This window comes from Anticarsia gemmatalis, chromosome Z, assembly GCF_050436995.1.
Source record: "Anticarsia gemmatalis isolate Benzon Research Colony breed Stoneville strain chromosome Z, ilAntGemm2 primary, whole genome shotgun sequence".
NCBI lineage: Eukaryota > Metazoa > Arthropoda > Insecta > Lepidoptera > Erebidae > Anticarsia > Anticarsia gemmatalis.
The window spans coordinates 17493921-17517249 of NC_134776.1; the positions used below are offsets into that span (position 1 = coordinate 17493921).

The window sequence follows — 23329 nt, forward strand, 5'->3', positions numbered from 1 at the left end:
TTCTCAGGTAAAATAAATACCTATTGAACGGTTTAAAGTACTAAAATAACTTTATTTTTTGTAGCAACACCAGAGCAATGCCAAAATGACTCGCATGTAGAGTCTGTGGTAGAGACGGTAGAGATCTATGAGTGAGTAGTTCTCGCGTCGGCCATTTTGGCGTCACTATCGCACTTTGGGACAACGAAATGAATTGATTGAAACGCCCTCATTGAGAAAATATAGAAGCTCAGCTAAGACAGGTATAATTTATTGTGATGTTACTCATATTTTAAGTTTATCAATGTAGCGCGGTTAACATTGCATCGTTATTGTGTTAGAGTGATATTCAGGATGTATGAATAATTGTGTGAAAATAAGCCGTTTCTTGGTGGATTAGTGTCGCGAGAGTATTGACTTGACTGACGCTAGCGCCGTCTACCTCGTCTTGTTTCCAATCGGTGGCGGTAATTTGTTTATAATTGTGTTATTTCTAGTAAATATTAAAATTGCATTGGATATAAGAATTATGTGATGAAATGTATACACGTTGAGATTAAAAATGGCGGACCGGACACCTCGGTTCGAAGATATTTACCTGTTTGTGATCAATAGATAGTTTTCTGCTCTACTACGATATTTCTAAACCGTTCTACGTAAACTAATTGTAATTGCCCTGAGTTCTGAGTAAAGTGATTGAATATCGCGTACTGGAGGGCTTACAGCGTTATGATCGATATTCCTTGTATGTAGAGCGTATAAAACATTGTGAAAATAAGGTACGGACTCTACCTATGTCTGAAGTAAGTTTTTAATTTCTTCATAACATTATATTTATTCATTCATTAACATCAGTATAACATACTGTTATAAACAATCACCTGGGTTCAATATTTTGTAAATCCACTGTTTTAGGATGCTGATTATTTATCAGCAATACCTAAATTATGTAGATGTATGTGAAATTAAGTGTGCAGCCTTGTTTTGCATTATAGGCTTGTTATAGAGATCATTGCTTCCAATATAATGTGTAATGAGTGAACAATTCACTATCAAACATTAACCTGCACCTATTGCCTGCAAGGGCTCAGTTTATTTTAAAGAATAATGCTAGTACCATGTAGACAAACAATGCATGGTGTTTTTTTAAATTTAAAAGAGCCCTGCCCAGCTTTTAATAATTATTTGTTGTGCTAAGTTGTAACAATTGTTTGCTTGCAAACAAAGAAATCTGAACATGAAACTAAATAAGAGAATTTATAACAAAATAATCCCATACTGTGACTGCTTTTTAGTTAATTTTAGATATTGGGCCACAATTTCAGTGGTATGTAGTTATTCCTTTCATCGTTGTTGCCAGCTAGGGCATCGAGACAGTGGAACCGCTGCACATACTTATACTGTTTCTCAGATTTTACCATCTACATATCCATCAGTCAAAAGATTTTATGTCCTTAACCTTACAAAGACTGGCCAAATATAAGCGCATAGCTGTGTCAGTTCTATCTGATTATGGAAATGTGCAGGGATAAAAGGGATATTTCACTTCAAAAGAATTAAGATCTTTTAATAGAGTTTGTGTACAAAAGGGGACATTGTTAGCCATTTTTATCAGTGTTAGTAGAATTATTGGGTTAAAGTTAGATGTATAAAAGCTTCTTATACCTAATATGTTTGATGAAATTTTTTATTGCTATCAACTTAATTATTATCACTTTTAACAAAATAATCAACATAATTTGTTTTGTCTGCTATTAATACTAAATCAATTTCCTTTATAAGACGTTTAGCAAGTTTCAAATGATTAATATTTGAACGATTTGCAGTTAACATCTGTTGATATAGTACTTTTTGCATATTCCCTATAGACTAACTGACTACGCTGGAATCAGAGCTATCTAGAGCACAAAAGTATGTTTCAATTCTGAGTAAATAACAACTGCATTTCTACATTTTACAAATTTCAACAATTATATTATGAGATGTTCTTATACCATAAAGTAATAAGTACTTAGAAGCAATACGATCAGTGTGGCTTGTAGGAATTATGATTTTTTGTATGTCATAGTCTAAAGTACAATTTTTTTGTGAAAATGACACTTCAAAGATCACTCTGGTTTAAGCATTGTCAATTTGGCAAAAAGCATGATACATACAAATAAATAGTCATGCAGTAATTTAACATGATTTGTTAAGGATACATTTGTGTTAAATTACCAGTTATACTAAAATCAAGCTCATAAATAGTGACATGGAATAGAAAAGACCGGTATTCATTTTATATGAAACATAGTGTGTTAGAGACAAATCATACATCACCTGGGAACTCACATGATACAGTATAAGTTAATCATTGCAAATATTTTGTGGTTCTTCTATTAGCTCTATTGTAATGCAAAATATGATCAAGATACACTAAAATGCATGGCATAGTACCACTGATTCTAATTTGTTTAAATATATTAGTGTAGGTAGGTAGTTTGAAATGCATACTTGTATTTATAAGAAAAGATGAACTCAAAGTCTTATCTGATCTTTCAGTTGTCTATTACTGATGCTATTAATAACTTAATATTTATGCACACATTCTATTACTAGAAACAAGTACAAATATACCATTAACTTGCATGAAAATAATTAAGTAAACCCTAGTATTGTTTATTTACCTGCACCAAAAAATTGTTGCCCTTTACAACTAAATCTAAATGTTAGGCAGAAACTGTTAGAAAATTAGACATTATTTAGTTGCAAATCTGATAATACTTAAATAATCTGTTAGTTATGTTATAGACAAGTTGTACATTACCTGGGAATTTATGATGATGCAGTAATAGTTGATAACATATTCTTTAGTTCTCTTAACTAGGTTCAATCGTAACACAAAATAGCATCAAAATACACAATATCACAAAATGTATGCTATAGTATCACAGATTATAATTTGTGCAAATATTTTAACACTAGCTGACCCGCGCAACTTCACTTGCGTCACATAAGAGAGAATGGGTCAAAATTTTCCCTGTTTTGTAACATTTTTCACTGGTACTCTGCTCCTTTTGGTAGTAGCGTGATGATATATAGCCTATAACCTTCTTCGAAAAATGGACTATCTAACACTGAAATAATTTTTCAAATCGGACCAGTAGTTCCTGAGATTAGCGCGTTCAAACAAACAAACTCTTCAGCTTTATTATATTAGTATAGATTATAATATTAGTATAGATATTATGTAGGTAGGTAGTTAGTTAGAAGTATTTACTTGCATTTATGTAGAAAGATCAACTCTAAGGCTTATCTGATCTTCCAGTAGTCTATTATATCTTTGGGTGCGTGATGCTATTAACAACACACATGCAGATATTGGCAATGATTAGAAATATACTATTTAGTACCAAGCAAGTTGGTATAAAACTTAGTATTGTGTTTCTACCTGCACTAAAAACTGTTGTTCTCAAGGAATATATCTAAATGATAGAAAAAAATTACTTGACTTTTATTAATAAATAAGAAGACAGTATGAGTGATATACAGAGATTATTTAGTAGGAAATCTGTTAACACTAAAATTAGGTTGGTGGTATTAAATACAAGTTGTACTTTATCTAGGAACTTAAGACAATTTAGTATTGGTCAGGTCATGGTCACAACTTAGTTTAGTTGGATAATAACTGCACTAATACTTTTAAAACACATTTAGATATTGGAAATGAGTATGAATATACTAATTAGTTACATAGAAAGAATTAGGTAGATTGGTAGACCTAGTATTCTCTATCTACCTACACCAAAAACTTGCTAATGAGGTATAGGCCTATGATATTTTGGTTAGACAAACACTTACTAAATAAATAGGTAACAATACAGTCATTATTCAGTTGCAAATATGTTAATACAAATGTTAGTTATGTTAAAGAAAAATTGGACGTTACTTTACAACTTAGACAATGCCGTTTTGGTTGCATTTATTCTTTGGTACTTTTTACTAAGCTCTATTGTATCAACTACAAATTATCATCAAAATACACTGAAATGTATGTTTTAGCATCATAGATTCTACTTTGTGCAAATATGTTGAAGCATGTAGGTAGTTTGACATATTATTTATTTGTATTTATACAGTATTGAAAATAATATATTCATTTGAACTTGCAAGACTTATCTGATCTTTCAGTTGTCTATTATATACACACATATTAATATTCAAAATTCATATAATAAGGCAAGAGTTTGTATACCAAATAGTGTTGTTTTTCTACCCACACCAACAAAATGTTGCTTTTATATAATAGACCTTTGATATTTTGACTAGGCATTATGACTTTTGCAAGTAATACACCTAAGAGAGTAGTATTCACCCATATCATATCACTAAATGCTGTAGTGGGGTAATGAATGTATGTGTGTATGTATGTAACTCTCAGATTAGTGCCTTTCTCATAATAGCGCTTTAAACACTACTTAGAGTAATGCTCCGAGTGATATACATACATTGATTAGTTGGAAACCTAACAATTTTCTATGTATGTTTCGATACTTTATCACTTTTGGTCACAGATACATTGCGTTTTTGGAGAATTAATCAAAATATGAAGAAAACAATTGATATTTACAAAAGTTATTGCACATGATAAGGTTCACTTGTTAACTGCAGGGTAGGTGCAAAATAATATTGTTTTTCAATATTCTATAAAAATGGTGTCAGCGGCTAAAAGCTAAGCCATTATTAACAATGGATATCATATCAGTTTTATAACACATCAAGTGACATCCATTAAGATGACACTTGTTGATGTAAGAACAATATCTCAACTATACAACAAAGAAAGGCTTTTAACGATTTAATTAAGACCTTACATTAACGTCTAGCCTTTAGAGTTCATCTATTTGATATTTTTTTATATTAGAACGGGTTTTCGCAAATTCAGGTAGTTTTTTACAAATGAGCTTTTACTATGTTAGTGCTATAACTTTCTGCAGTTTTTTCTCAAGGTGTATGTTTTTAACCATAGTATAGTATGCAACGCGATTACTATCGTCGATATTTTGGGCCGGTTTCAGTTATGTATCTTACAAAGATTTACTAAGAATATCTAGACCACCGAATTACTGTTTAATGCAAGTTCGTAACTTCCCTTGAGCATAGTTAGTTAGTACTATAGGGATAGTTTTGAGACATGTTCATATCTGGGTCAGTCTTATGAAAAGGCAGCTTATCGATATTATGCATCTACCCTTCAACCGCTTATTCGAAATAGCTAAAGACGTGATTATGGGATGCGCCTATAATCCATTCATGTCGGTTCTAAACCACAAGTGTTGGCGATTAAAAATCTTACAGGCGTTTACATTTTAAATATAGTAATTATTTTGCTGTTATAATTTTTGTTATTCGTAACAGTTTTCCGGAAACAGATGGCATCATTAATTTTGACCTGTCTAGATGTAAACCATCTAACAAGTCAGTTACACGACGAATGCACAGCTGACATTGATTTTAATATTAAAGGGTTGTCCGTCTCACCCTATTGCTCACATTTGTAATCCTTATTCAATTAATTAGTTTGGATCAAAGTCACGGCCACACAAGCATAGTCCGCAGTCTGCAGGACACACACAGACAGTCCCTTAACTAAACAAAAATCGAAAGAGACGTAACAAAGGAAAACGTACATTTCCTCTTTCACAATAAAACACATAGTGCATAAAGTTCATTTTTTAACATCGCCTCTGTACGATTGGTCAGTCGTTAGTCCGGTTGCAGGGGAGGCAAACAGAACCCCTGCTAGCGACTGGTGTGCTATAGGTACGCAGGGATTTAATATAGTTATGAACCTACAGGGCATCCAGACAGCTTTTATTAGTGCGTCGGGGTACATCAAAAGGGTTTTAGTCGATCAATATTTTATTATTTAGATGTGTTGGGTTTTGCCGTGATTGGGGTGGCGAAAACGCATCCTGTGAAGGACATCAGTGCGTTGTTATCGTTCGGCCCGGTAGCTTTGCAACACATTAATATAACTGATGGCTGCACCCCGCTTGTTGTTGGTGTATTTCTCTTTATTAGAATGGAAGGCTATTAAAAGAATGGGTGAAAATACGAGATATTTTTTACTAGTGCATCAAGACGGTTCGTAGTCGATCATTTATTTAACGTGGGCGGCTAGGGCAGGTGGAATATTCCCAGTAGCGTTACAATTAAACCCACTCCGATACAGTGCTCTTATAGAATATCAATAGAAGTTCGCAGTTAGCGGACGAGAAAGGACGCGTCTTTCTCAACTTAAGTAATTTATCTAGTTTGTAAAAGGCTAATAGTTATTTCTTGGTGAAAGTGTTGGTTGGTTTAGTGTTTGTTTCGGCGTTCCCGCGAGGCGATATTTGACGGGTACTTGTTTATATTAGCCATGCGAATGTTGCTTGCAAACAAAAACGAGGCTCATCTGCCAATTAAAGCAACAGCTTTGTTTTTGGGAATATTCAAGACTCCCTTGCACTTAAATAGAATACAGTTATAATATTTTAGTTAATTGTGCTGTACCATTCAATGAATTGAGATGAGGATGTTAATAGGGAACACGAAAAAGTTCTTACGTCCAAATAATTAAATAGGTAACCATTTTATAGTGATTGCTTTTTTTTTGTTTCAGCCATGCCTCCCCCAGACAAAAAGGATAAGGCGAAACAGACGCTGATTCAACAGTATCTGAATCAGGGCTCAGCTGCTGTGTTAGCAGGTAAATTTATAGTTATTTATACAGGTCTGTGTGATGCGTAAAAGATCAAAATGTTGCGCTGCGGTCTATTACATAGGGTTCTTTAAAGATTATTTACTTACCTGTCTTATTGCCAATAGATATTTTCAACTATAAATAAAATGACTTACACTTTCTTGAATGTGTAAGTAATTACACACAAGTAAAAAATTCTATAGTTTATATTCTCTACTGGCAACTGCAATATTCATCAATGAATAATTGTTTAGATTGTCATTATTAAACTTTTACGAATATTTTGTTTGGTTTAACAATGTTCAAGATTGATAGCACTGGATTATTTTTAGTGAATGGGGGCGATGAAGAGGATTCGGGTGGAGTCACATACTTCGTGGATGAGGAGGGCCGATACTACTACCAACACGCTGGAGACAACCAGAATTTGGTCTCTCTGCCTACAGCCTCTGAAGGAAATGAGGTAAGACATACAGTTCTATATGAAAGCCTGTAATTTTCTATTGTTTCTCAATTGAAAATGGTCAGCTACGTTTTATGGAAATAGTTACACATGAATAAATACAATAATTCCTGTTTCAATTACATAGTTTTTATAAACACACTCACACCGGGATGTCAATTTTCTATATGTATCATATTTTGTTCTATAAATATTACTTCAATATCAAATAGACTGAAGCAGAACGAGTAAAATTTACAAGCATTCAACAATTGCAAATCATAACTTATGAATCAAGCGGATATTTATAAACAATATCTTGTGCATCTTTCCAGGCCATAGGTGAAGAAGAGCAAATGATGGAGGAAGCCACGGAGGCCTACCAGACAGTGACGCTTGTCCCATCTGAGTCCAGCACGGGAGAGTTGAGCTACGTACTGGTTGTGCAAGATGATAACAAACCTGTAGTCAACATTGACATCAACATACCACCGGTAACATATCTTCTTATTATATACCTCTATTTTATTTATTTGCAACGGACACACAGTTAACTGTAACTTAGATTTCCATTATCTAGTGTATTCTAGTGTCAGGTCTGATAAAAGTGAATTATTTTAGAAATATAGTTTTTATAACCTGTTATTTATAACAGTTACTGTATTTCTGATAATTCTTGTAGATAATATGTATCCGGTCTGTCTCTAGCTCGTTACCATATAATGAAATAAACCCAAACTTTCTTAAGATTATACTCTAATGTAACTTTACATTTATAGCAATCTGGCCAGCAAGGTGAGAAGGGCAGCGACGTCTACAACTTTGAAGATGAGGAGGCAGCCGAAGAACGCTCCGAAGGGGAGGAGGAGGAACCGGCTAAGGGCAAGCCTACCACCAGCACCACTCCGAAGCGTACCAAGCACGTCCGACCTCATTTCACGTGCAACTTCTGCACATACACCAGCCACCGCCGGTTAGTATACTATTTATTGTATCATTACCAAGCAGACACATAGAACGTTAATCTACTATGAGGCTAGAAGGTTCCAGAAAGATACCAGTGATACCACATCATACGAACAGTAAGTAATTCTTAACTATCTTTCACTGGGCTCTAGTGCCACCTGAGTTGATAACTGTGTGCTGCTATCTTGCTCTGAGGCCACTACTCTGCAAAGATACTGTTGTATTACAAACAAAGGTGAGCGGAATTAAATGTAAGTTGTCAATGGTAACTTATGCTGCAGTTGTCATTGTTACAAATGCTAATAAAATTGAAAACCCTGGTGTATTATTTTAGATTTAAGTACTTTGGCAATGATATTTTGATGATTTTAAACATAATTTGTCTGATGTGAAGCTTTTGGTGATTTTTTGGTCCATTCCGGGCTGGATGTTCATTGTTCTGCCATATGATAAGTGGTTATGATTGATCTTCATGTGATTCCCTTTCATTGTTGAATATTTGTGAATTTTGGGGCTATTAAAGTAAGGAGATAATATAATTGTGTTGCACAAATGAGACGTTTGCTGGTTTATTCGATTTCATTAACTTGTAGAAATGAACTTTAATGTTTTTTTCTTCATCTCACATTTTTATCTATTCAGGCTTCAAAATTAGTATTAAAACGAACATTTTTATCAACATTTAGTTCTAGATGCTATAATTACACAGAAATACAGTGGTTTTAGTACAATTTTCGATCAGGAGTAGATAGTTCTTTGTGAACAGTTTTGAGGTTATATTTGAACATTGATTATTATCTTTTAACACATACGTTTTGAACATATTATGTGTTTCTAAACAGATATTGCATGATATTTCCTTTTATCTTCTATGGTTTTTCTCACTTTTCGTCCAATTACTGGAGAATTTCAATCATAGTGAATATATAGCAATTTTGAGGTTTGTGGATTTTGTTATTGATTTCTGATAATAGTTCTGGTTTTGGCTACTTTATTTCGTCTATTTCAGTAATAAACTACATGTAGCGTACTATTATTTAAAACATTAACTTTAATTATTGTATTTTACGACAAACCACGTGGTAGTCTTATGATGAAATAGAACCTACATTATTGTTTCTAGTAGAAATATCCTCAGAATTTGTGCATTTAGGATAGATTCTACCTAATTTACATTATTATATACAAAATATTAGTAAATAGCATTCATTTATCGTTGTTTTTACATTCGAACACGTGCTCAATGCATACATCGTAGACGTTATTGCAATGGAATTTCGAGGTTATAGTTGAAAATTATCTCGTTTAGTCCTAGAATCAGTCAGAAAGTAAGTAAATAGATAGTATTTAACGTGGTTTTCATTGTATTTAGGTATTTATTTAATTGTAAACGTGTAAACTATAGGATTTAGGGCTTTTTGTTAACAACATGGACATTTTTTGGGTGGGATGTGTCTGTATAGGAATATTGCATCCCTGAGTGTTATTTTAGCGTTAAAATTAGTATATTAAGGGGATTTAGGCATTAAATTTATATTTATCATTCGTTTTCAATTGAGAAATATGAATTTGAAGGTAGAAAAATACATATTCGTCTGTAAATTTCTGCAAATCGCAGGGTAGTTGAAGATTATTCTATTCCCCCTTCCGCGACATCGAGCGGGGGCTATAAAAGGCGGTGCATCTCAGTGCATCGTTCATTTCGTCGTCGCCTCCAAGGGCAACCAACAAGATGCCTTAGCTAATCAATCAGTTATTTTGCTCTAAGCAAAATTCACTTTATTGATTTTTTAGTTTTAGTTTTTTTTTGTTTAGTTTTTTTTTTATTTTATTTTATTTAACCACCATGAGATTCACAAGACTGAAGAAGATGTGGTGTCCCGTTTTACAACGAAGGTATGTAATTTTTATAGGATTTCGATATTTTAGGTTCTTTCGTTATATTTTCTGGTTTTGTGCGTTTTTATTTGGGGTTTTGTGGTTAATTACGGTTTTATTCGCGTGTAGGGTTAATTTTTGCAGGAATTTTACTAATTTTGTCGCCACGTGGCGGTTCCTGAAGTAGTAATGTAGAAGTTAGGAATGATAGGCTTTTACGTTCTATTGCATTTCTGTGGGGTTTTATTAGCTCCGCGTTGTAATTGTACAAACAATTTCCGCGATTTCGGAAAATGTAGGTTCTTTGAGTGTATTTCTTGTTCCGGTAGTCCTTCATAAGCTTCTCCGTGGTAAAATACGCATATATTGTTGTCCGATTCGCGGTTTCAGTAATTTTGTACGTACTTTATTAATCTTGTGGCCACGTGGTTGTACCCGAAGGCATACCACGATGCCACGTGTCGCCATGCTATTTGAATCTTATTCGAACAAACTTTCTTACGGAATGCAAGGGATATTACGCTTGTAAGGTTTATAATTCCAATTTTGTAGAATTTTCACAAACACGTGGCGAGTTGTGGTTCCGTACAAGTCTTTTAGAAGCGATACCACCGTCAATCTTTTTACTTTTTCGTTAAATACGCGTGATTTATATTAATTGGCGATGAGGAAGCGTTTACTAACGTATCATAATTTTCCTTTACGATATTTCTGATGCCACGTGTTCGATATTCGTAGCTTCTAAGTTACAGCAAAACGTTATTTTATTCATCGTATAGCAGCTTCTCTTTGAAATATTTGATAGATTTCAATTAAATTAGATCCTCACGGAAACCACGTGGAAGGAATCTGGAACATTCCCTTATGGTAGGAAAATTACCAGTTAAGTAGGCGTTTCATACGTAGGTACAGAATACTCCATTAGGGTACGTTTCTAACAATTATTTTCCCAATTTTTCTCCGGCCGCCACGTGTCATCATTATGTCTCAATACCCACTTATTTGTACCTAGAACATTTTCTAAGTAGAAATTACAGTCATAATGCGTATTTAATGAGGTTTAGCGGATTAATTAAATATTTTTCCGGAATTTTCCATTCGAGAACGTGGTTCGGGCGTGGTCAGGGTGTGGTCCCACATACGCAAGTTTTTGATTGCAAACGTCTTGATTCTAAAGATCTTTTATATTAAATATATCATTTCGATAGGAATACTATTTATTTCGGGTGATTCGTTTCTATGCCAAGAATGTACAACCGAACTTTTCTGACGAGGTGAGACAATGGAAACGTGAAATGAATTTGTTTTTGCTTTGCATTCTATTCTAAAGTCTATTCCAACTACCTAAAACCAAAGCTGACCACGTGTCACATGTCATGAAGTCACAATACATGTTAATATACGTTGTTCTTCCACAGCTACCTGCTCCTCCGCCACATGAAGTCCCACTCGGAGGAGCGTCCGCACAAATGCAACGTGTGCGAGCGCGGCTTCAAGACCATCGCGTCGCTGCAGAACCACGTCAACATGCACAACGGCGTGAAACCGCACGTTTGCAAATATTGCAACAGCCCATTCACCACCTCGGGTATGTACCTTCATACCTTCAAACCTTCAATCGTTTCCGTATTAGAGCTTCGGCCACGTGGCAAGCACATGGTCTTGACTCTTGAGCACGTGCTTCTAATGCTATCTTAAATCATACTTGACTACAAACCATAATAATAGCAGTGGCGATACAAATGTTTTTAGTATTTTCATTCTTGACCTAAGCTCTCAAAACAATGCTTTAATAATTGACTTTTAACTTCAAATCTATACATATATTATAAAGCTTGTACTAATAAATTTGTTTGTTCCTCAGGCGAGTTGGTACGTCACGTGCGCTACAAGCACACTCACGAGAAACCGCACAAGTGCTCGGAGTGCGACTACGCTTCAGTCGAGCTGTCCAAGCTGCGCCGACATGTGCGATGCCACACTGGCGAGAGGCCCTACCAGGTATGAAACACAACACACACTTACATTTGATAGTAATACGTTTTATTTCTAATGCTCTTTAATAGTAAAGGTCACATTTCATTATGTTCTGATAAAACTGTCAGTTAATCACATAAGTGGTTTACAAGACAGTTCAGGTCTTTTCAATACTTGACAAGTAAATCCTATCAGGCTTTTGTCATAAAGTTTACCTTTGCCTAAATGTTTGGTACAACACACAAGATCTTTACAAAATCAAGTTAAAAAGTCTATAATCACACTTAAATTTTGCAGTCTTATATCAATGAAACATAATATTAATGTGTCTATTTGTTCCAGTGCCCTCACTGCACATACGCGTCTCCGGACACGTTCAAGCTGAAGCGCCACCTGCGCACCCACACCGGCGAGAAGCCATACAAATGCGACCACTGCAACATGCGCTTCACGCAGTCCAACTCGCTCAAGGCACACAAACTCATTCACAATGGTCAGTACTTTACCACATTTGCTTTTACAGAAAACTTTAGCGCTATGAGTAATTTTACTTTAGTGTCCATACAATAAATTGCAGCCATTTCGAAGGAATTTGTTCTAATACTCAAGTCAAATCTACTTCTGATAATATATCATATAAAATCTGACATAATCTAAACCCATCTAAAAAATACTGAAGTTAACATGTTAGTAATAATGTTGTTTTTCCAGTGGCTGAGAAGCCTGTGTACGCCTGTGAGCTGTGCCCGGCCAAGTGCGGCCGCATGACGGACCTCCGGATACACGTGCAAAAGTTGCACACATCAGACAAGCCGCTGAAATGCCGACGCTGCGGCAAGTCCTTCCCTGACCGCTACTCGTGCAAAGTGCACAACAAGGTACGTAGCCCTTCCAACTAACTGTCAATCTTATCATGTTCATAATGTTAATTTAATTGAATATTTATACACTTATAACTTTACTTACTCTACCAATGAGGTAGAACTTTACTATTGTTAATAATACGTTTGTCTGTGACAGACCCACGAGGGCGAGAAATGCTACAAGTGCGAGCTGTGCCCATACGCGTCGACCACGCTCCGCCACCTCAAATCTCACATGCTGAAGCACACTGATGAGAAACCCTTCGATTGCGATCAATGCGACCAATCCTTCCGGTCAGTATAAACATAACTACTTATTTAATATTTCTGTAATTTTATCATTGTATGAAATAAACACTTAACTTCAATTTCAGTTACTTGATCTTAAATGACGAGCATGTTAATGTATATTTTAAAACTATATTGATATTACATTACTTCAACCATTTTATCTGCTTTTCAATTGCGATGACTAATATCTTATTGTATTAACATTCCAGTCAGAAGCAGCTGCTCCGTCGCCACCAGAACCTGTACCACAACCCTGGCTACGTGCCCAAGCCGCCCAAAGAGAAGACGCACACTTGCCACGAATGCAAGCGCACGTTCGCTCACAAGGGCAATCTGATCCGCCACCTTGCTATCCACGACCCAGAGTCGGGACACCAGGAGAGGGCCTTGGCACTCAAACTTGGCCGCCAGAGGAAGGTCAAATACGTTGATGGCGATGTCAAGGTGAGGATACACTTGATTGTTTTCTTAGTGATATAATTTGTATTGCTGGCATCCTTTTAGTCCAATTTTAAGATCACAAAGTTCCTTTTCAAATGAAAGATATACAATTCTGTTTAATTCCTAAATTTTCTATCTTGGTGGTTCAGAATTATTCCCTTTAGAATTTGGTATTGATTCAAATAATCATATTGTTCACAAGCTGTGCTGACTTACAACATAAATAGATAGTACACCAACATTTTTTTCATGACTAGTCTGTGAATTAGTTATAAAATCTAAATTAAAGTGTTTGATTCCCAAGGCTAATATTCTATCAAAATAAGCATACTTTGATAAATAAATGAAAAATCCTGCTGTGTGTAGCTGGCGATATGCACATTCTAGCTTTTTTTGGTAATGTTAATAATCGTAAGAGCAAGCATCCGCGCACGCAATTTATTTAAAATCTAAGTAACAACAAATATATTTCAATTCAATAACTAACCCTTAGTACATTGCAATAGTGGCAACAATAAATATTTTTATTCAAATTGATCTTTTTCCTTTTACATTTGAGATAATGGTACACTCCTTTGCATAGTAAACAGCGTAAAGTTAGATTAGAGCAGATATAACTAGGAGCCATGCGTAACTATTTATAGATATTCTTTTGCAAAATGCTATTGTGTTGGCTAGGCTTTACATTACTAGTTTTGTGGATTGATCTTCGCAGTTAGATTACAGTAAAAATTAGGAAATCGCTAAAATAGTTCCATTCGATTCATATGTTAATCTCTGACGACAATGTTAACACCATTTTTTAAACTTACAAATTTTAAGATAACATTCTAATCTCTGCATAATTTATTTAACTATATAAGTACTTAGGATAAAACCAATATTCAATTACTTGTAACCATTAGTCGAGCTGCGAACGCCTACTGCGAATAGACATTCAATCATTTGCTTATTTATACACAACTTTGTTATATGAATTCCAATTACATAGTATTTCATGCAATGGTTCAGGACATCAGCAATGCCGGAGAGTCGGATGACCAAGCTGAGCTGATCAAGCTGGGACTTGCTAACAATGAGCTGAAGCGTGGGGAGCTGGTCACCGTGGCTGATGGAGACGGCCAGCAGTACGTGGTCCTTGAGGTCATCCAGCTGGAGGACGGCACCGAGCAGCAGGTCGCCGTCGTAGCCCCCGACTACATGGGAGAGGAGGAACCGGGTAAATATACATTCTTCAAATAACTTATAATAATACTCTCTTTGTGCTCTCATACACTCTCCAAGGTATATCTATACTATCTATACTAATATTATAAAGCTGAAGAGTTTGTTTGTTTGAACTCGCTAATCTCAGAAACTACTGATCCAATTTGAATTTCAGTGTTAGATAGCCCATTTATCGAGGAAGGTTATAGGCTATATATCATCACGCTACGACCAGTAGGAGCAGAGTAGCAGTAAAAAATGTTCCAAAAACGGGGAAAAATTTGACCCATTCTCTCTTATGTGACGCAAGCGAAGTTGCGCGGGTCAGCTAGTATTGAATAAGCTCTCGGGTTTTAGCTTCATGCGTTCTGTAGTTTCGGCTGTACGTTGTCTGTCAGTCAGTCACTTGGTAATGGACTAGTTTTGTATATTATCTAGATGTTGTTGACCATTACCAATGTTTCTCTTGGCTTGATGATGCCACTAGAATTATCAATAATAGTTGTTCAGATCAATAAATTCAGTTGTTAACAAATTTTTCCTGGGAATATTTTCAAGGCACACTGATCAAGTATAAATGTCAAAGGTCAGATTTCCCATGTGGTGTACTTTTCAATGTGAGCAGCCAATTTTCCAATTATTGATTTTCACATTCTCATATTTAGGTCAATCGGTCATATAGGTCAGACTGAATTTTAATCGTCAACATTTTAGTAAGATGCGATTACTACAGATCCTTGTTCAGTCTTCCTTTTATTCATTAAAATCTTTACATATAATAAAACCGTAACAAATTGTCTTTACATTTAAGATATTTACAGAATAATCAGTAGGGGTTTTTATTTTGGATATTTTGTTGTAACCTTAACTTTGCACCAATTAACATTTTTATTGTTTCAGAAGAGGAAGAAGAAGAGGAGGCTGTTGAGATGGAAGACGAGGAGGAGGATGATGAGGAAGAGGAGGAGGAACTGATGGAGAAGAAGTACAGGAGTCAGGTCAAGAGCAACACCACCCGCTCGGTCAAGATGGAGAAAGAGGTTGACACCTGCTTCGGTTTTGATGTACGTACCTGAACATTACTTTCTGTGGGTTTCTTTTTACAGATGTTCCTTCTCAGGGGTTCTCTTGTTAATGTTTTTCTTATGCAGTTGATGGATCTGAATGTGGACTTTACTTCTGGTTAATCATTTGTTTACTTAATCTTCTTGATTTGAAAGATTTGTTTTATTTATTAGCGGTCACTAGTTATTGTAGCAGGGGAGGTACATCCATTGTGATATGAAATGTTATAGCATTTTGCTTTACCTTTTTTTAAATGGTCTTTTGCCTTGATGTAAAGGTTTAGGATTTCAGTGTGGGGAGTGGAGATTGCTGACGTTTATCTATATTCTTTTTTAATTAAATTAACTGTTTCCAACTGAAACCCTAATTCTTAAAGTGTTGAATAGGAACTTTGCATTGCGACATTCCTAACCACGCCCTGATTAAAACTGCAAAGTAGTTATTATCGTTGCGGGTCGATGATTTTCGCGTTTAAGTATAATATAGTTCATTTCTTTCATAAATAGCTAAAAAATTACATTTGCTACTATTTAAACATAAAATCTACCTATTTCAATTACATGCGTTAAATTTATTCTTATGGTGTGGAATTTAAAAAAGAAACTATTTATTTTCTTGAGCAACATTATGTAAGAACATTTGGTGTTATTCAACAACTTTGAAGATGGCAGCATTTCTTTCATTGACAATGTTGAATGATTTTTTTATATTCAATTATCTAGAAGAAATTGTTATTGACAAGTTCAACTACAAGGCAGTCCTGAAATTTCATCACTGCTAACAACTTACCAGAGGCCAGCAGTTTCAGCAGCTACGTTTCCTGTCTTCACCTGTGATGACCGACAATGAATTACTGATTTTCATACTTGATGATTTTATTATTGAAACTGTAAACATTTGTTAATTATATTTAATAAAAACGTTTGTTACAATGTTTTATTTACACACCTATTCATTAATAAAAATATTGTTGTTTTTATTTCGCTGGCAATGTCGGCTTTGCTATTTTCAAATTCCTCGATAATAATAGCGGTTTATATTTTGTGCTAACGTAACATTTGTCTCAATTCCAGGAGGAGGACGACGAAGATGCCGAAGATGATGAGGAGGAAGAGTATAACTCGAAAGTAGTACTTCGTCTAGTTTAAGTTTATTTATGTTACGTGACCCAACAAGAGCTATCGGCAGACGGCGGTCATCAGAGCACCGCCTATAACATGAAATCATTTTGACATTGTATCCCTCTACGGGACCTTCGGTACCTTGACCAGCGTCCCTCTCGGGTAAGTTTATGAATCATTGTACCCTTAGGGCGTAGTACCTTAAATTATGGTTATTGTCGTGGCAAGGCCCAAATGAATTCCAATGTTTTATGTGTTAAATATCTTACTTAGATTCGGTGTCTATTAAATCATTATACCATCTTATGTAATGTGTAATTGTGGAGAGCAACACGCCGTATGAAATATGTTGGTGATGTTATTGACGTTTACATGTGCGTGCGTAAGGTCGCGGGGACGACCGCGCGCTCGGGTTTGGCGAACTTGTGGCGAGTCATATTTACTTAACTAGAATCTTAGACGTGCCGATAGCTTCAACAACTTAAACATTGTCGATTGTACCAAATAATATGATATCAGCAGTAGAATGTAATATCTGGCCAACGAAAGTACGTATTTAGAATGGAGTATTTATTAATACATATTTAAACTTAGGTTACCAGGACACCCACTAGTTGGCTGTGGAGGTCAGACGGACGTCGCTCCTTGTAGGTTTAGTCATTGGATGTATTATATTAGATTTTATGCGATCTCAATACATATTTGTCGTGTTGGCTCAGCCGGGAACACACTGGGCTTACGCAACAAAGTGCGTCTAGGAGTGCGCGATTTGATACGTCTTACTCCACGGATCTTCAGTCAATCTGGTTAACGTTAACTCACTTCTCTATATATGTACGACCGTCACCAGTTTGCGAGACAGAACGGAGAAATGTTTCTATGGCTAGTGGTAAAGTTCATTCTTTTATGACATTTATGCAGCGTGTCAAACTGTTTACATTGGGTATTCGGGGTGATATACTTGCTTAATTTGTCCCTGTTGTAATCTTGTGCTTATACTCGGGGCAATGTTTCGTGGTTACAATGACAGGTGTTGTGATGGCAACTTAGAGTTAAGTTTGCATTTTAAGTAAGTTTAGTTTTAGGTGACGTGAATTAAGACTAGTAGCATGTGAATGTTGAATGAAATAAACTCCGACTCGCTCGTCTTGACCAAAGATTTTGACTGGTCGGTTGACCTTAGAAACGTTACATGTTCACTAGTCAATAATTCTGATCTTGACTACACTCTTAGATAATAAATTGACAACTTGACATACATAAATAATCACATTTATGTTAGACGTAACAAATGTTATGTTTGTTTGTTTTTGTTTTCTTTTTTTTACTAAGCATGTTTAGTATGTTTGTATACTTTTAGTTTAATTATTAGTTATTTTGCCTAAATAAGACACATTCTTTCGACATCAATCCACTATATCACACGATACACTTTTGCTATCACTATAAATGTTGCATCTGACAATGTGATCATGGTACATTGCCCCGAGTGTAAATAACAAACGTGACCCACAGCCCGTAACAATAGGAAATAAATAGAACCTTGGTCGTCGACAACGTCGTGTCGTATGTCTTATTCCTCCTGGTTGGCCGGTGCCACTCTTATCTTGCCAGTGTTCTTGTTACATCATTTCTACTCACAAATAATGATTTTTTTTTATCCTTCCGTGTAAGGATATTTTCTTCCATTTGTTTAACTTAAATAACTTCTACTAACACACTTCTCGATAGTGACATGAACCTGGAGCTTCTATTTTCGTCCACCTTTCGAGTAATTTCGAAACGGATTGGACTGGTTTGGATTAATGAACTTTATATAAAAGCTGTAAATAATAGAAGTTACAGATAGGCCAGGCTCACGTGTTTTACAGGTTAAGTTACCCAGATTGACTGTTATTCCCAATGTCTTAGCACACGGTCGTAGCGGCGGTAGTCGCGACCAATGCGCTAGTACTAGCTATCTCGTTTTGCCCATGTTTGGTGCAAGCAGAGCGTACGTTGCACACATGCCGTGACATGCCCAATGTGCGTCCAGCTCTACAGTAGTATATTTAGACGTCAATTAGACGCAATACATTTTACCTTTTCGAACACTTAGATCATAGGTTTAGTCATTGAATACAATAGTACAAGTCACGTTCGAGCATTGGCCTTTTAGTGCCGTCAAAAACAGTAGTATTTCTTAGTGATAAGTTTTGATGTCTATTTAACGATTTAGAATTTAATCACGGCCAGGGGGAACACGCTATGTTCGACCGAGCGGATTTCTATAGTTCTCGTGTCGTGGAATCTTGCAGTTTGTGCTAACACCCGCGTGATGGCGCCGTTATAGCTACGTACGTACTTTCGGACAGCCCTGTTGTACAGAATACTTATTTAGAACCCTGATGTTACATTCCGTTAGTACGGAAGTGGGAGTTAGAGAACCCGCGCTAATAAATATAGTCTTAACTAAAATATAAATGTCCTTAGTCATTTTAGTACAAGAGATATCGATGTTTTCCACAAGTGATTGGAACTGTTTTCTTTATATATATATTGAGTCTGAATAGGTATCTTCTTATCGTATGGTTAGTGGTCAACCTAGTGTCAAAGTTGTTCATGCCGCCCGAAGGCCTTTGACGTGGCTTAACGACTGTTATCTTAATCAACAACAACCGGGACCGACTTTTTACGTGCCCTCCGAAGCACGGAGACGCCCAGTTCAAATACCACTATGCGGTCACCCATCTATGTAATGACCGCGCCAACGGTTGCTTCACCCACAGAATAGGTACCGGACTTGGGAGTCGTTGCGCTTACTTGTGCCCATCCTCTCAGCTAAAACCATGAATGTTAAAACCATTTTATTTTCTTGGTTTTTCATATTCATCTATGTACTTTAATCAGACACTAAAATTTACTATAAAGCAAACATAATTGAAATAATTCAGAAATTGATAAGTCATGAAAATAATGATTTTAACATTCATAATTTTAACCTGTAGTAAGGGGATTAGGACATTGTATTGTAAACGCAGCCTAACCTAATATACCGCCTTTCTTTAACTTTTATATGAAGAAAACAGTTGTAATACAGTGTGATTTTTTTAGACGTCGCTATCTCTCGTACTATTTAGTGTTAGGTTAGGAAAAAAAATTAGACTACTCTTAAAACTTGGGAACGCGGGCCACCCTTGTCCATTGGGACAAGTGTTTACCTAATGATTGTCTATTTAACCCAACGACACAAGTAAACGCGCTTTCTCGGAAATCTAGTTTTAGAAATGAGTGGGCGCCTAAATACTTTAAGTATTTTACAGTTTTTACTTTGCTTGGTTCACGGTCTTAGTTCTGGAGCAGGTCAACCTGCCTCTAACACGGCTTTTTATCCATCTCGTAACTAATTACTAGTTACTGTTTATTTTATGATTTTTAGGTGTTACTTTACGGGCATGCTAGATGCACGTATCTTAACTCTGGTCTGCAAACTATACGCGGTAGCACAATTTTGGCTGCGTTGCTATTTGTATAGCAATTATTATGATATCGAAATTTGCTTTATCCTTCTCTTGCTATACATATGAATTATGTATTTTGTTGTGGTTTTTCCTCTGTGTTTTACCGTTGTTTGTCAGTCTAGATTTGCCTTTTCATTTACACTTTTTCGACATTTATGTAGCGGGTTCTCTTAAATAAATTTGAAATGTTTAATACTTAATATATTGTCATTTTAAATTACTCAACTTACTATTATATCAATTTACTGGATGTTAAGCGCATTCGCGCACATAAATAATTAGTTTAACACTACTAGAATATGGATGTTTGTCAGTATGAACTATAAAGGTAACAAATAATGTAGCTTTATATTATTTTGTTCAATTGTGTGTGTTAACACTTTTGGTCTCTTATTCCATACTTTTGTTAATATGTTCTCGTCTTTGTTAGGAGTTTCAATGAAATCGACCGATATGTGACGAATTTTATTGCTTTACGAGCGGTTATTTTGTTTTACACTAAAAGGGAATCAAAAAATGATTTAATAATGTTATTGCTTAGTTTTTAAATAGAATTTAGGTACCTTAAGTTGTATAGATGAAATATGAGTATTCGGAAATTGTGTGATAGTTTTGGTCGCACTGTGGCACTACAGTCGGACATTATTTTTCCGGGAGTTTTTCTTCATAAGTGTCCCTTTAGATTTCGATGTGTTCATTCTGAATTTCAACTTTGCTTCCTTGTGTCTTTGCCGCTCACCTAACCATATTGAGAAAGTGCTGCCCGGTGTCAGCCTAGCAGTATTTTGACAATGTTTCCATTCCGCCTAATTTTATTAATCATATTATTATGTATTTTTATGTTATAAAATGTAACAATTTTATTTTTCCTTATTCAATATGAATTTCACACCACCCCGGAAAATATTCCTATAGGTCTCGAAACGTGAGACTTGGAATTATTGAAGCTTGATACATTTATTATTTATTTTATATTATTTATAATTAATTGTTGTTAAAAAACTGCTTTTAGGCCCCACTTTTTCAATATGGTAGGGCGAGGGGCAAAGTTTCGAGTAAAGTTAAAATTGGGAAAAAACACTTAGATGTCTGTAGGGACACTTATTTTGTTGAACTTCAGGAAAACTATTTTGACTATACTCGGGTCGTCGAAACGTGCGAGCTTTTGTTAAGACTTATTACTGATATCAATTTAAAGGACTGCGCAAAATTTGTAACAACCTCTTGGGTTTTATATAAATAAACATAACATCACAAGCAATCTGCAGTTTCTTTAAATAACCAGTGTAATTTCAAGTCATAAAAATTGTAACTGATACGATACTTGAATGAATGAGTACATGGTGCGACCACAATTAGTAGGAATCTAAAATGTTCGGTAAATTGCACTGTGCAGTGTTTTTGGAATTAGTTTGAATATTTACAAGCCAAATTGTATAATTTAACTCAATGTATAGATGTTTCGGTTTATTTCGTGGATATATGGAAGATCACATCTCATTTTGTTGTTTTATTTCCAACATTATTAACCTTTTCCTTCAACATTTTAGCAAGATATCGACATGATTCACAAACGCTTGAACATGAGGAATCCAATTAACTTGAGCAGAAAAGTAAATAATTTAAAGTAACTTAACATTAATTCTAATACATGAACACCAATAGGAAAATATTTTTAACTGAATATAACAAACAGTAATTGATCACTTTCATCTAATAACACTTTACCAGATATTCAACTGCATACACACAGAAGATGTCATTCATTTGATTTGAACCTCAAAACTTAGGCGATTAACACACTGCCCCGCACCACGCAGCGTAGCGCGTGAATGCGTGTTCGAACGTTGCTTGTAAGTATCTCCGTTTGTATGGAAACACGCGTGTATGCGCGTGATCCGCATGAACGCGCGTGGATGCATTTTCTGTGTGTTAGACTGTGCGTGTTTTCCATACAAACGGAGATACTTACAAGCAACGTTCGAACACGCATTCACGCGCTACGCTGCGTGGTGCGGGGCAGTGTGTTAAGCGCCTTAGTTGAGAAGTTTTAAAGTTGCTCCAGGTACAGGAATATAAGAAGTACAGTCAACTTGGGTAACATTGAACGGGGGAATTTGAACTAGTTTCGATTATTTTTTCATATGAAACCAACACAATTGATAAAAGTTTGCAAAATTAAAATAAATCTTTATCATTTTTCTATTTCTTTACTCAAGTTGACTGTATAAGAATCATAAAGTACATGATTGTAAGTAATGGAATTGGTACACACTACACAGCCTCGGTACAACACGGGTAAATAAGTACATATATTTACTGCGTAATCTTCGTGGTACAATATAACTTATGTAATTATACATTATCGGTAGAGGAAGATACATATACAATATATACATTCATAAAATCACGCCCTTTTCTCATAGGCGTAGGAAGGGAACGCCACTTGGATGTGCGTGGGGACAGGAGTGGTCTTTTCGAAAAGCCATCCTACCACAACCCGATTGTAAGAGAATTTAGGAAATAAGGTAAGGTATAAAATTTGTAAAACCTAAACAAAGAAAGTCAGAACTAGTTAACTGGATAATTCCATTGGGACACCTGAAGAAAAGGCATAACGCGTATCCATGAATATACTATCTATGTGTTTATAACTTGCATTTGACTAAATTGTAAAAGCTGCTCAACAATTTTTCAATTCGTTTCAAATCCACGTTTAAGATGTAGAACAGTTTATATAGAATACTCAGAATGCACTACGTTTAGCTGAGAAATCTTTTAAAACACCATCTTATGCTGAAAGATTATGCAACACTATCATGTGTATTATAAATTATCATAAGATTCTGCTTCTGGGAAAATTTGGTCGCAGC

The 23329-nt window shown here is 35.4% G+C and overlaps 1 protein-coding gene across 2 annotated transcripts; it reads left to right on the forward strand.

Annotated features, from left to right (window-relative positions):
* The first annotated feature begins 93 nt into the window (after positions 1 to 93).
* LOC142986486 (uncharacterized) lies at positions 94 to 21956 on the forward strand. Of its 2 annotated transcripts, none has more exons than XM_076135007.1 (14): positions 94 to 242; positions 6626 to 6712; positions 7039 to 7169; positions 7484 to 7642; positions 7928 to 8121; positions 11411 to 11580; positions 11857 to 11993; positions 12312 to 12462; positions 12681 to 12847; positions 12990 to 13126; positions 13333 to 13567; positions 14576 to 14783; positions 15671 to 15834; positions 16909 to 21956. In XM_076135007.1, exons 2-14 carry the CDS (start codon positions 6628 to 6630, stop codon positions 16981 to 16983), a joined length of 2013 nt encoding a protein of 670 aa, XP_075991122.1. In that variant the 5' UTR covers positions 94 to 242; positions 6626 to 6627; the 3' UTR covers positions 16984 to 21956. The 2 variants fall into 2 exon arrangements, with proteins under 2 accessions (XP_075991122.1, XP_075991123.1); XM_076135008.1 differs by having other exon boundaries at positions 15674 to 15834.
* Positions 21957 to 23329: the final 1373 nt, after the last annotated feature.

Excerpts from the sequence above, each read along its gene's own strand:
- LOC142986486 (XM_076135007.1), top strand. The coding sequence starts at position 6,628 with ATGCCTCCCCCAGACAAAAAGGATAAGGCGAAACAGACGCTGATTCAA. Across the intron at positions 13,127-13,332 it reads CAATGCGACCAATCCTTCCG|TCAGAAGCAGCTGCTCCGTC; the intron begins GTCAGTATAAAC and ends TTAACATTCCAG. Across the intron at positions 15,835-16,908 it reads ACACCTGCTTCGGTTTTGAT|GAGGAGGACGACGAAGATGC; the intron begins GTACGTACCTGA and ends TCTCAATTCCAG.